Raw genomic sequence first — 15,135 nt, 5'->3', positions numbered from 1 at the left:
CCTGAACTCCTTGGATTATTTAGATGGAAGCAGGAAGACAGATGTGGCCCAGGAGGGCAGTTACTCACATGGATTAAGATGATACTCAGATTGCAAACAGGATCAAGAGAAAGATTTTTAACAATCCCCAAGTTCTCCACAAAGATGTGACTCAAGTGCTCTGCTCCTGCATGTTCACTACAAAACATCAGTCAAGTCACTGGATATTTAGCTTTTTTTTTTTTTTTTTTTTTTTTGAATACCTGAATTGTGGCTTGTGAAAGTTTCCTACCTCAGTATAACTGCAAAAATGCACATCATAATACATGAAAAAAGTGCCCAAAGTCTGGAGTTGAGGGGCACTTCAGGAAGGACAACAGCAACCCACAGCATGTTACTTTGCCATCATTAAAATCCCATTTTTCCCTTTTTCAACTACGTGCCTGCTGCATTTTACCTTATCAAGGAGAAGATCGATGTGGCTGCAGGGATGCTCAATGCTCAAGACAGATCTCAATCAAAATGGTCCAATCACCACTACTACCACGGATGGCTCTATTGCTCCTGTAGCCTTTTCCAAGGATCCTTCCCACTGCTAAATTAAGTGGAATTCTCCAGCTCGCTGTTACCAAACACAACACTGTGATTTCTCTGGAAACCCATGAAATGCTGCTGGCTCCATTAATGCACCATCTTGCTCCTGATAAAGTCTTTGACAGCTGTTTTGGACAACAGGCCAAGACCTCATCACATGGGTGCAGCCTTTCATGTCTGTGCAGCCTTTTTCCCAAGTTTATCTATGGCCTAAAGCTTCTAAAGCTTTGCACTGGACCAAACTGCGCAGTTGTTTTGAGCACTGCATTAAAACACCATTCAGTGCTGCAAAAGGAACAATGGATGGTTCCAGGACGCAGCTCCATGGCAAATGAGCCAGTGTGGCTCAGGAGATAAGAGGCAGCTGCCAGAGATGAATATAAGCATTATTTATATTGAATTTATATTATTTGTTTATGAATGTGGTGCTGTTGATTGCCAGAGAGGATGGCAGCTCCCCTGCAGGGTCTCAAATCAAGCCCATGATTGCTGTGGTGCCACAGCCATGAGAAGTGAAACAAAGTAGTCTTGATTTCTCCCTGCAAAACCAGACCTCCCCTTGACTGCCCTCTCCTTCATTTCAGAAAGAGCTGTAGCTCCAGCAACATGGGGATGTTAACAGCATGGTCAGACAACCTTTAAACAAAAAACTATGATTTACTGAATGATGAGAAGAGCTGAGGGCACGTAATGCTTTGTAGGCTCTTTCTGAAAAACCAGATGCTCATCCCATAATCCCTGTAACATCCCAAGGATGGGCACTGACTACACACCAAGACTCCCACCCTGGAGTTTGGCTCACAGCTATTTATTTGCTCCTACCTATGGCTTTGCTCGAGCAGGTGCTGCTGCCACACACCTTGAATGCTCCTGGATAAAATAAAGTGAAATGTAATCTCCTCTCTGTTGGGAAGAACTTGCTGAGCTGAAGATGACAGCACCAGCAACTGCTGGCACGCAGGAGACACCGATTTTAATTGCTGGAATCCTACCTCCACACTGGACTGCAGTGTTACATTTAACCTGTTACCTGATCTAGATCAAAGATTCACAGACTGTTTAAGTTGGGAGAGATCTTAAAGGCCATCCCATTCCACCCCCTGCCATGGGCAGGGACACCTTCCACTAGCCCAGGCTGTTCCAAGCACTGTCCAATCTGGCCTTGGACACTTCCAGGGATGGGGCAGCTGCAGCTTCCCTGGGCAACCTGTGCCAAGGCCTCACCTCCCTCACAGGGATGAATTCCTTCCCAGTATCTCATCTAACCCTGCCCTCTTTCAGTCTGAAGCCATTTCCCCTTGTCCTATTACTCCAGGCCCTTGTAAAAACTCACTCTGGAGCCTTTTTGTAGGCCCCCTTCAGGCACTGGAATCCAGTTCTTGGATTCTCCAAGATCATCCAGCAGAATAATTATATGGGGACAAGAATAAAAAAATCTTGACTTTATTAAGAGAAACACAGAGTTTTAAACTTTAAAATGGCACATTATTCCTGAGGGAAAAGCCCAACTCAACTCCTTGGGCAAAGCCATCAAGAGGAAGTCCTAAGAGAAGAAGTACAGTGTGAATAAACTGACAGGAGGTGGTTGCCAGTTGCAGCTTCTTTAACACTGCTGGGAGAAGAGAAGGTTTCAGGGAGAGCTCAGAGCCCCTTCCAGGGCCTGAAGGGGCTCCAGAAGAGCTGGAGAGGGACTGGGGACAAGGCATGGAGGGATGGGACACAGGGAATGGCTCCCACTGCCAGAGGGCAGGGTTAGATGGGATATTGGGAAGGAATTCATCCCTGTGAGGGAGGTGAGGCCCTGGCACAGGGTGCCCAGAGAAGCTGCAGCTGCCCCATCCCTGGAAGTGTCCAAGGCCAGACTGGACAGTGCTCGGAGCAACCTGGGATAGTGGAGCGTGTTGCTGCCCATGGCAGGGGGTGGAATGAGATGAGCTTTAAGGTCCCTCCTAACTCAAACCCACCTGTGATTCCATGATGTCCATCCACAAGTTGTCCCCAATTTTCAGTACCTTCTACCCAAAACATGCCAGAATAAAAGATGCAGTTTTACCCAAATTATTGCAAAGATGAACAGAACCACAAACAATCAGTCTGGTATCAATTCATAACTGAAGGAGAATGTTTCAAGCGAGCTGCCAAGCGTTCAAACCACTGTTTTTAAAAGAAAGCCCCAGATGACAGGACTGTGTTTCCAATCAGCACACAAGAAGAAGGCAGGAGCATGCAGCCAGCCAGGAATGTGACATCACTGCAAATCCAACAAAGGCGGTCTCTCCACGCGCTCCGGGGCTGCAGCCCGGGAAAGGGGAAGAGAAAAGGCTTGGAAAACAAAACTCCAGCCTCAGCTCTGAAGCCTCCAAAATACCAAAGGGAAGGATCCCTTCAGGCCAACTCTGCCCGTTCAAGGCTATTAAGAGGGTTGACAGTTATCACAGCAGGACCTTGAGGGCGCAGATCTCTCAGGAGCCAGGCTGGGATCATGGAATGATCACACTCACTTCTCATGAAATGCACTTCTGCACCGAGGTGTCATCTCCACATACTCCAACACTGATGAAAGGGAGCAGCAAATGTCAGCCCCTGTGCCAAGCACAGAAAGTGAAACACTCCAGAATGGAGTGGATGCATGTGGGAACCTCATCAAAGCTCAGAACCTATCCCAAACTTAAATCTTAAGCTTTTTACATGGAATCTCAGATGGTTTGTGCTGGAAGGGACCTTAAAGCTCATCTCCATCCATCCCCTACCTCCTACCATGGGCAAGCCCCATCCAGCCTGGCCTTGGACATTTCCAGGGATGTAGCATCTATCACCTCTCTTGCAGCCTGAAGACTGGTAGATCCAACCTGCTCTTCTTGATGGAGTAAAGAACCAAGGACATGCCAGAATGACATTATGCAATCCTTTTTTTGAGAGCCTGTGGAACAGCCTGCTCCAGACAAACTCCACTGCAACTTTCAGTGTACCAAGCTATGAAAAAACCCACAGGCATCTGAAGAATAAAAGAATTGCTGTGTCCATCAGGAAGGGCAGCTGCCCATGAGCTACAGAGGTCGTGGTGGGAGACCCATGTCTGCAAATCCTCAAACCCTCAATGGCTCCATCCATTGGAGCCAACTATAATGCTCCTTTGTTAAATACACAGGAATAACCAGCCTGCTGACTCCCAAGAGTCCAGTGAGTCATGAATGGGGATTATCAGCCATCAGTAGTCTTTGTGAAGTCTCAAAATGTCAAATGAATTCCACTCTTTCTTCTTGGTTCAGACAGGTCTGAATTTAAGTCACTCCTCCCACTCCCTGAGCCAGAGGAAGACCAGGAGAAGACCTCTTACCATGGGGAGGCTCAAGTTGGAGCATCTCAAATTCTGCTCTGTGAGCAGTGAACCTGCTCCAACAGCTGGAAGTGCTCCAGGCCAGGTTGGATAGGGCTTGGAGTAACATGGTCCAGAGGCAGGTGTCCCTGCCCACAGCAGGGGCTTGCAACAAGATCATCTTTAGGTCCTTACCAACCCAGCCCACTCTATGATACCATTATTCTAAGAGCCCTCCAGCAAAAGGGTAGTTATAGCTCAGTTTTAAACTTTTCTAGCCATTTTTTCAATGTCTGCTCCCAAGATGAAAGAGAAAAGTAGGAACACCACATTGATTAACTGTCCATCACAAAAACCCAGTGAGAGCCCTCATGTGCCCTTTGTTATGGCACATTTCACCTCTGCAGGAAGGCAACACTTCACTTCTAAATATGAAAGCTCAGTAAGAGTTGCTGAGCTTCAGCACACCCTCAAAATGAGAGAAAAGATACTTTTTTACCCCCTTGGAAAAAGGAGTGAAAATATCTCCAGCTGACCCCAGTGACAACACAATGTGTTTACTTATTTGTGACACAACAGGCTGCTCTCAGAAGCTGTTCAAGGTGCTGTGAATTCTCACCCAACCCTACAACAAGAGGGAATGGAGGGACCAAGTGTGGTGCAATGCTCAGTGTTCCTAATCTGAGGGACAAAAGAATATTAGAGGCAGAAATAGCCAAAACAAGAACAGAACTTCTGTATTTTGAAGAATGTAAGAGGAAAAATTTTGTTTCTCTTTACCAGCCACAGAATAGAATTCAGAATTCCTGAGTATCCCATTTAGATCCCATATAACTACACCAGAGTCTGAGAGAAGCTGATGGAGCTGTGGCTTCTCCAAAGCATCACAGAAGGTCCCAGGTTGTGAGGGGTCTGAGGAAAAGCTATTGGGAATCTCCTATGGAGATCTGCAGCTCCTGCCATACAAGAACCACCACTCACACAGGCACTCAAGAAGGCAGTAAAAATCTCCTGGAGTCTTGGGTCAGCACTCTGCTGTGGAATCAGTGCTCCAGCTTAAGGAATGACATCTGGAGATGAAGCTGCACCCACACACGCAATGCCCAGCTCTGCTCTGGACAACTCTCACACAACCACAAGTCATTAAAGCACTTACAAACCATCAGAATAAAGTACAAACCTGCCTTCCAGGAATGGAATAGAAGAAAAGTCAATCATTTCCTAGATTAGGACACCCATTAGCTTCTCCTACATTATTTTGACATAAATAAATAAAAAGTGAAAGAAACTCTGAGTGTGCATCTTAAAGTATTGAAAACTTTTTCAATACTTTTTCATTCCAAGAGCTGCCTTTTAATGACAAACATCATGTACTGACCTCTGCCAATTTGTATGGTAAGATCAGCTTCTCTCCCACTGTCACTGTCTTCCTGGTCACCAGGGCCTCAAACAGCATCTCTTCTTTCACCTAAAACAAAAGTACAGATGTTAATGATTATTCTAGTGATTTTTTTATTTTATTTTAAATCCAGTTTAAAAAATGCTAACATTTAAACTTTAAAAAAAATTAAAATTCAGTGCAAACACATTCAAATTTCAAAGTTTAATTAAAAAAAAATAAAATTAAACCACTTTGCCAGTCCTTGCAGAGTTAAATTCAATGGGTAAAAACATGCCATTGGGAGGAGCCAACTCAGCACATAAATCCAGCATCAGAAACCTTACACCAGGGTATTCAAAGGAACCTGATTTTCTGCATTCAGGCATCCTGGTCGTAACAATTTCCCACTGCTTTCCGTATTTCTGGTGTGGCTCCTCACTCCCACACTTTCTCTTGGCAAAATAAGTCAACTTTCTAGTGCTGTCAAAATGAAATCATACAAATTACTCTAGAATAAGCCAAGCAGTGTCATCAGTTTCAGAGATATCCAAGTGAAGGAGGTTTTTTTTCTGTGCTTTTAAGGGTGGGGAGGAGTCAGAAGGAGGAAGAAACCCTCGGAAAAGCACCTGATATTTACTCTGCTATTGGATGTTTACTCCCTGAAGCCCCAGCTCCTGGCAAGGTGACAGTCTCTAATCAGCCCTCACAGGTTTGCAGAACAGAACTCAGTTGTGTAAACACAGACACCTCAGCAAATAGGAAAATGGTGCTGACAAATTAAGTGGCACCTGTGGCTGCTGGGGAAAAGCCACTTTCCCAATCCAAACTTTTCCAAGTTTCAAGACCCTCCTACTTTGAGGAATTCAGAAGAATACAGAATATATCACTTAGACCTAAAGACTTTGAGTTGTTGACTGATCTTCACTAAATGTCCAAGTCAAAAATGACATCATGAATCTGGGTGAAAATCTTGGAGCCCAGAAATAATGAATGTGGATTGACACAGAGAAGCTGCACTGAAGTCTCTACAAACTGCTAATCCTGCCTGAAGGACTCCACGCAGGCACCAGACCTCCTCTGGACATCTCTGATTGTTCAAAATCCACGTTCCTGAGGCCACCCAAAGCCATATTTTTATCACAGGGAAAGCATTTATGATTTGACATGGAAAATGGGAAATGTAGAGGTCTAACAATTGGATTCAATGATCTTAGAGGTCTTTTCCAACCAAAACAATTCTATGTACATATTTTGACTTCAGGGTTTAATTCAGGAATGAAGAGGAAGTGCAAACAAGACAGTGGAAAGTCAGGAATCTCAGAAACCATAGCAATAATGATGCCCTGCTGTACAAGAATCAACTTCTGCCAAAACTGCTATCATGGGAGTCTCCCTGATAAAATCCAGGGAGTTTTTATATAACTGATTCTTCCTGCAACAAGAACTTGTGGCCGTGGAAATCAGAATACATCAGGTCACCTGTATATGATGTCACCTGCCAGCAAGGTCTCTGTCACTGGAAATGACACTTCAAGGTTCATTTCTTTAGTGATCAGCACTACTCAGGAGCCCCCAGTTCCTACAATCTGATTTTACCTTTCAAAATCAAACAGGGAAAAAAAGAATCTCCTGGTTCATTCAGAGATCCACAGCAAGATTTCACATTTGGTTTCTATTCCTCTACATTCACCAGATGATGTGATTTTGTAATTTCCAGCTCTGCAGACACTATTCCAGCAGCTCTCGACTGCGGGACCATCGGCTGCTCTCCCTCAACTGCACAGTTTGGAACAAAAGTGACTTTCACACCATCCATTATCCCACTTCAGGGATGCTGCAAACCCGCAGCCAGCGTGCTGGCTTTTTTAAATTATCCAAGGCAACAAGGCAGAGGGGTGTCAGATGGTTCCTAATCAAAACAGTCCAAAGAAATATTCCTCAACAACATAAACACTTCCAAGTTCCAGATTTGTCAGCAAACACAGGGATTTTAAGCAATTTAAACAACTACCCACGCCATCCCTCACATCCCCATCTCATGGTCACTCCGGTTCTTTCTCCCCCTGCTCTCTGGATGGAGGGAACCTGTGGATGTGCATCCTTCACCTCCTGACCTGGGGAGATCCCAGTGAAGCATCTCCTTGTACAAAACCACTCTTGGCAAGGACAGGAATCCCTGCATCTCCCCAGGCCCCTGCCTGCAACTCCCACCCAGTGGAGCCTGATCTCGATTCCTTCATTGCCTCTGATGAACACCACGGGTGCAACCAAATCATCCTAATCTGCACTCAAGGTCACAGCGTGAAAGTGGCTGACTCCTGATGCCAGGGAGGAGCCACTGGAGCTTTCTAAAGATAAACTCAGCATGTGCTGATGACTAAGGACATAGAGATACTTGCAGCTTCCCCACATCCTACACTTCCTCCTCCATGAAATACTAAAATAGAGACTCCCATTGGTGCAGAGCAGCAAAGAGGAGAACACCACTCACTCCTTTACTTTGTGCCTTAGGAGTTTCACTCTTGGGTCACATTTCATGGATTTTTGCTTCCAGATGCTAAAGGGCATGGCCTGCTCTCCCTCTTAAACATGGCAACTCCCGCAGGAGTTTAGATCTTAGTTACAGGGACAAAATGCAGATTTAAGACTTTGTTGCCACAAGTGGGCCCAGAGAGGGCGGGAGACCTCAAGCTCCATGAGCCAGTGAGGGGTGACCAGCAGCACCACAGCTGGGAATGTCAGCAGAGCACAGCGGGAGCAGGGAGCCAGCAAGGGCTGGGCTGGAGCCAAGGCAGGCACAGACTGCTTCTCCAGTAATTCTGGGGTATTATGTTAGAGCAGCTGAAGAAAAATGAACCATTTCCAGCTGGAGAGCAAGAAAACATCAGGTTTTGTCTCTCCTTCCATATTTGAGAAAGGGATTACAGTGCTGAGTGCTCACTCTAAAGATGCCTTGTGTGGAGTAGCTGAAAATAAATTCAGATTTCTATCAGCTCTTCTTGGAAAAGAGCTGAACCTTTTCCTCAGACTTTCTTTCAAATAACCAGAGAGTTAAAAAGGATGTGAGGGAACAGCTGGAGCTGTGTTAGGGAGGTTTGGGTTGGATATTGGGAAGAAGCTCTTCCCTCAGAGGGGGCTGGCACTGCCCAGGCTCCCCAGGGAATGCTCACGGTCCCAAGGCTGCCAGAGCTCAGGGAGTGTTGGTACAATGCTCTCAGGCACAGGGTGGGATTGTTGGGGTGTCTGTGTAGGGCCTGTGTCTCCACAGGTCCTGGAGTTACACTCAATGGTATTTGTGGATCCCTTCCAACTCAGCACATTCTGTGATTCTCTGAAGTTTTCTGTCCCTAATTCTGGCTCAAAATTTTGCATCCAATGATGATATCCCTACTCATTGCACGGATGTTGGACTAGATGAACTTTGGAGGTCACTTCCAACCCAAATCATTATGTGATTCTACAAAACAGCATCTGGAAAACAAATCCAGAAGAAAAAGCTGGAAGCAAGCAAGCACTGTCTGCTTCATAATCCTCACCCCCTCCCCAATTAATTTCCAAGACATTTATCACAGGAGGAGCCCCAGTGCCTGTGGGATCCCTCTGGGAAGCTGAAGGCCATTTTTTAGTGGAAGAAGAACTTGTGCACATAAATCTCCTGGAGAGGCCAACTTTAGCTCCAAACACAAATGTGCACTGGGAGATCTGGCAAAACTAATTTAGGGCACTTGATAACTTGTATTTACCTTTATTTGCACTGAGGTTAGGTATTGCACTGGTTACTTAAACCTAGAAACTGAATACAAAACTGCTCCACTGAGCAAAGACAGAATTTATTTCCTTCAATGCTCCATCCATGGAAATGATTTCCCATTTTAGTAAACACACACAATTAAAATGTTCCTACTGTTCCAACAGAAAACAAAAAGTCTCTTTTAAGGTCAACTAGATAATTTCTAATATTTTTGTCAATAAGCCCACAAATGAATTTTTCCAGGCTTTTCCCCTAGAAACACAAAGGTTTACCCAGATTTACACAACCCTCTATGCCCAGGCCCTGGGATATTTTCAGTGCTTGCACAGGACTCCACGTCTGCTTGATCCATCAGGCAGCCTTGACATCACTCCTTAGCACAGTATTTCAGCAGAGTTTAAACAAAGGCCCTGAAAAACCTGCCAAAAGCATCACATAATCCACACGCTATGTCTATTCCTGAAAAAAAAATAAAAAATGGAATTGGAGTTTTACTGTAAATGAAACAATGATCTGCAGAGTCTGGCCAAAATCCTATATTGCAGTTTCAACAAATGCTGTTCTGGATAGTTTAATAAAGCAAAAACAGATTGGGTGGGGTTGTTGATATCTAAGAAAAAGCAAATCCATTGTAGATCATCATCTCCTCCCAGATTCCTTCAGAAAATCTCTGTATTAGCTTCCTTTTATAGGGACACAAATCTCATTACACAGAGGGAGAACAGTTGTGCAGTGGTGCTGCATTAACTGGTGCAGCAGGGAAATTCCCCCAGTTATCATTAGAGGTTCCAGCATAAACCAACCAGCTCATGAGAATCTGGGCCAGGTTGCCCTTCACAGTGGGAGAAGACATTAATTTTGCCTGCTCCTAATTTCAGTCAGGCTGGTGGCTCCCCTCCTGCCCTTGGAGGCTACATCCCCATCGAGCCACGCTGGAGCACCTCTGCATCCTCTCTTGGCTGCTCCAGAGATGGCCAACACAGCTCTGGTTGGGTTTTTTCCTTCTCTTTTCCATGTCAAACCTTGACTGAATAAATCCAATGAGTCATTTGAGTATAAAAATCAACCCCAAAGTTCCTCCAAGATAAGGAAGTATCACATCACAGTTTTTTCCATCCTTTTGCTGTGCTCTGGACGGTCCCACCACACAGCCAGTGACCATAGGAAAGGAAGCTCAGCTCTGTCAACTTATATTCACTTTTATTCTGAGATGGTTTCTCAGTTATTAGTGTCTAATGCCAAGATCTGGAGAGGGGATTAACAACTTTTTCAAGCCAATTTGTAATTTTAACAACAATGGGAAAAGCAAAACTGTTCAGTGACCACAAAAAAGGAGAATGTAATAAAAATAATTACCCAAATGAGATAAAATACAAAGTGTCAAATGTTTTAACCAGTATTTTGGGTCTCTGGCTGAGTAGAACTCACTGAACTTAATGTGGAGAGTTGTAAGTAGCCCTAAAGAGTGGTGGCTGCTCTTTGTAATCATCTGTTTCATCTGTTTGAACCCTTTGGTTCTTCCTTTGGGTCAAACCTGAATAAGCAGCAACATCTGCTGAGGTCTGCAAAGAGAAACGTGGCATTTCATAAAGGGAAATCAAGTCTAAAAATGAGATTATTTGCTTTATTTCAGCTGATTTCAGCGGGTCTATTAAAAGGTTTATACTTGGAGGCAGCAAATACTTCCAGTCCCAGTTCCTAGTGTCAGGGACAAACAACACCACTCACCCAAAGCCAGTGGTGCATTTCATCAGATCCCACTTCAATGCAGAAAGCATTGTCCTGATCTAATTAACAAGTATTTTATGTTCTAGATGGTCATTTAATTTGCAAAAAGAATTACCAAGATGAACAGCAATCTATCAATTTGCTCAGCTACATCAGATCCCAGTGGTTTGGTTTGTTTGTTTTTTTCCCAAATGGTGAAAAACAAATATTTATTTTTACATCTTGTTCACACTGCCTGTGGGTGCTGTTCCAGCCCATGGCATTAAGGCACTGTTGGATTGACATGGCTCAGCCAATGCCTCATTTCACAGAATTATGTGTAAAAACCACCCCACGACCTCCCCACGTGCAGATGTTGCAAAAGGGTTTGTTTGCAAAGGCAAAGACCCAAAGCCTGGAACTTTTTCAGATCTCTAAGTCGCTCTCTTGCTCAAAACTTTTTTTAAAAACAATTACTTAACTGACTTGGCCACATTTGACAGAGTAAATCCACAACATTCTCCTCCCCACTTATATTTTCTTCCTGTTTATTTCTGCAGTCTCCAAGGCCAAGATGCAAAGAGCATCCAGCTGCTCAGACCATATTTTACAGAAGCTTTCCCCTCCCTAATTTCAAAGCACTAATGGAGTGCCATGAAAATCCCTGAGAGCCAGTTCCCAAGTTCTGTAGGTAGGGAGATAACACAACAGTTATTTAATGGAATAAATGGGAAGAGCACCATGTGTACACCAAAGAACAAGCTGCCTTCTGATTCTACCATAAAATCAGCACAAATTCACCTTCCAGACTACCCATCATGTACAAAAGGGTAAAGATAATTGTTGCTATAATCAACTCCAAGAAAAACATTTCAGTTGCAAGAGGTTTAGAGCATTTCAAGTGAACTGAGACAGCAAGGGGAGCTTCTGGCAACCTCAGTCCATGTCAGGAGGTTTTTGAGCTCAGCTCTTGAAGGCTGAAGGCCAGCAGGACAAGTTGGCTCATTCAAGATTTTTCTCATGAAAAGAAGTAACACAGCTCCATAACCTGCTTGGGCTGACAGAGCAGATCTCCCAAGAACTTATTTAATGCTTTTGCACTGATTTGCAGAGCTGGACATGGCCTAAGCCAGACCTACAAACCTTTCCCAAGGGACACCAGCACAGCAGTGGCTCACAAAGGCCAAGGTATCGTGTCCTGAACAGCAGAAAAGCAACAGATGCACCAAAGAACTCCATAACAGGCCCATAAATAGGGACTAGAGGGATGAGATGGATCTGCAGCATCCCAAACCCAACCCTTGTGGAATCTGGCAGGTAATAACAGACAAAAAACATGGTGAGGGAGCTCAGCACCTCCTACAGCCAGCAGGGAACCAAAACACGGGGCTGTGGTTGTACAAGTGCTCGAGTTCCTCAGACAGACTTTGGAACACATTTGAGGAGCACCAGCTGGTGGCTGGCAATTGAAGACACTGCCGTGCTGGACAGCAGGTTTGCTTCACATCTGCACCCTGCAACCTTTCACATTTGATCACAGAAACAGGATTTTCAGCCAATGAAACCTGAAGCTGAAGAGCAGGGGCAAAAACCCTATATGAAAATCCTCTTTTAAAAAGTTCCTGTACCTTTTCCCTGACAAACATGAACAGCCCATCGGCATGGAAACACACAAGAACTTAATTTTTAATAAAACTGGGAATAACTTGCACCATGTTTTGGGTCCTAAATCAGAGGTGGCTTGTTTGGTGTGACAGTTTCAGGAGGGAAAGCAGAGCCTTACCTCCAGCAGCTCTGACACAACAGGAAGTATTTCAGGGTTGCAGATATCGATGGAGTCATCCCGGTACGTCTTCTTCTTGTACCGGATGTTCCCCAGGTGCAGGATTGCTGACAGCAGAGAGAAAATCCTAAACAGACAGAATTAATTTTCACTTGGGTTTTTCACAAAGTGAACAAAGAAGCAAATTTCACCCCCAAGGGCCACGTCCCTCTTTGGCTCATTCTTCTAATTTTCAATCCAAGGCATCCACTTTGCCTCATGTCAAAAAGATTTTTATTTAGTCAAGTACCAAACTTGCATTCATACAGTTTCCTTGAAAATTCTCTAACACATCAAACACACAGTTACAAAATTACAGCCCATGTTGTAAGAAAAATAGAAATCCTTCAGTAATCTTGATATCCAGATTACATATTTATCATACAATTGCCTAAATTAAGGGGTAGAGTGGGCGTAGCCATGCAGGTGATATCTCTCAGTCCTCTGGGACATGTGTTTTTGTCACCTTCCTGTATCTAGTCCCACCCAGGAACAAAAGACTGTTTAAAACAGCAAAAATGCTTTTGTAATATCTAAGCAACTGAGACAAAGAAAAAGTATTACGCTTCAAGTAAATTTATCCAACCAATTTTTCTGTTTTAGAGGGAATTTGGTCATTTGAAAGTTATCTCCCCCTCCAGAAAACTGCAGGATCAGACACTCAAAGAATACCCTGAGTTGGAAGGGATCCACAAGGTTCATCAAGCCCAACTCCTGAGCCATGGCTGACTTCAGCTATAAACCCTGTTTGTCTCTATTTCTATACTCTCTTGGGAGCTAAAAATGAATAAACCCAAATGTGATTCCTAGCTATGCCAACAGCTTGTCTGGACAACACAGCTTCACCTCTCCGAGTCCTCCCTTATCTCCAGAACAGGGATACTGACTCCCCTGTTGTGAATTTTATAAAAATTTCTGTTTCCACAAAGGTGAAACCCCATGTTCTTCTATAAAGAAATTACTTTTTTCAAGTATAGTAGTACTTAAAACATCTTTCCTATATCTCAGCTGAAGGTGGTTCCTTATTTGTGCTGCAGTTGTGTAACACCAAGCAAAATAAATCTGCTCGTGAAGAATCCACTTTATTTTTGACACGCAAAATTCACCAGAAGCAACTTGTGTGCCAAGAAAAATCATTGCACAGCAAATCAGAAGTGAGAATTTACTGCATCACCCGACTCTGCTCAGTCCTGACACTTCCTGATTGCTTTGCTCAGGCAATTAAACCACTCAACAGGCTTTAGACAAACCTCATCCTGAAACCTGAAAAAGCAGCCTCTGACACAGAACATATTCACACAACTCTGGATCCTTGGCTTTATCCATGTGTGTGGGGAAGATAGAGAAAAAGCAGTTTTGATTTCATAATTGATTTGTTACAAGTGAGGGATAAAGGACGAGCTTCTGAAAATTCTCAGTTGTATGAAAATATCTTTGAGGTAATTTTTTATGCCAAGTTCTTCCCAGCCTACTCAAGCCTTTCAAGCCAAAAATCAACACAGGAGGGATTATTTTGTGGTTTTGGTTGAAGATGACCCCTGTGACCCATGGTATCAGTGGTGCTGTAACCCAGCTGAAGTCCAGTTTTCAAACCAGCATGTCCAGTGAATTAGTGAAAAAGGCCAGTGGGAAATGAGTCTACAGACCTAGAATTGCATGCAAAGAGTTAAGTTTGATGAGGGATAATGAGGACTTCTGATTAAACCAGGCTCTGGATTCATGACATGCAGAGTGAGACGTGATTATTCATGAACACTTAAGAAATACTTCAAGATGTCAGCTTCTGCCAACGCTCCATTTGCATGAAGAGAATTGTTAAATAGAGCAGTGAGCAAAGAATCACAGAATGGTTTGTGTTGGAAGGGACCTTAAACTCATCTGGCTCCATCCTGCCACAGCCAGGGACACCTTCCACTAGACCAGATTGCTCCAAGGCCCATCCAGCCTGGCCTGGGACACCTTCAGGAATGAGGCAGCCACAGTTTCTCTGGACAATGTCCTGCCAGTGGAGGTGACATTACCCAGGATCATCTCCAAGCTATTAAAATGGAAAATAAACTCACTGTCTGCGTGTCTTGGGCAGAAACCCCACCATCTCCATGGCGAGCTGTAGCCGCTCAAAGTCGTGTTTCAGGTCCTCCCCTTCCACGGAGAAACAATCCTGTTGGATTAAACACACAGAGGAAGCACTGACACAAATTAACACCAGATCAGGTCCAGACAGCCAAGTCAGTGCTCTGTAAATATCACTGAGTGATCTCCAGGTCTTTTATCAGCAACATTTCCAACCTGGCACTGGAAATACAACATTTTTGGCTAATATTTTATGGAGATACAACCTTGGTTCCCAGGTTTGGCCTCTAAGGAAAGAGGAGAGTGAACCCATTCCAACAGCACGGTGAGAGTTGGTCAGTGTGGGACACCTCATACACAAAAAGGATGGGAAATAACAAGATGAAATCTGTTCCACATTTACAAGCAGTTTACTCCACATTCTGTCCTATAACTAAAGAGGGAAAATCAGTTTTTAAACAGAATTCAGGTAACTTCATGTAAATGATCAGTGGATCATTTTGTGTTTAGAG

The 15,135-nt window shown here is 44.1% G+C and overlaps 1 protein-coding gene across 6 annotated transcripts in view; it reads right to left on the bottom strand.

Annotated features, from left to right (window-relative positions):
• MYO9A (myosin IXA) overlaps positions 1-15,135 on the bottom strand; it is a 173,401-nt gene that overhangs the window by 85,719 nt on the left and 72,547 nt on the right. For all 6 annotated transcript variants that reach the window (XM_058847326.1, XM_058847322.1, XM_058847324.1 and 3 more), the window contains exons 7-9: positions 14,614-14,711; positions 12,512-12,638; positions 5,268-5,357 (exon numbers count right to left, since the gene is read on the bottom strand). In XM_058847326.1, the coding sequence (XP_058703309.1) occupies positions 5,268-5,357; positions 12,512-12,638; positions 14,614-14,711 (315 nt within the window). The remainder of the gene's footprint in view (positions 1-5,267; positions 5,358-12,511; positions 12,639-14,613; positions 14,712-15,135) is intronic.

This window comes from Poecile atricapillus, chromosome 11 (assembly GCF_030490865.1).
Source record: "Poecile atricapillus isolate bPoeAtr1 chromosome 11, bPoeAtr1.hap1, whole genome shotgun sequence".
NCBI classification, from domain to species: Eukaryota; Metazoa; Chordata; class Aves; order Passeriformes; family Paridae; genus Poecile; species Poecile atricapillus.
The sequence above is the reverse complement of the archived record's forward strand: the minus strand, read 5'-3'. Positions and strand labels throughout refer to the sequence as shown.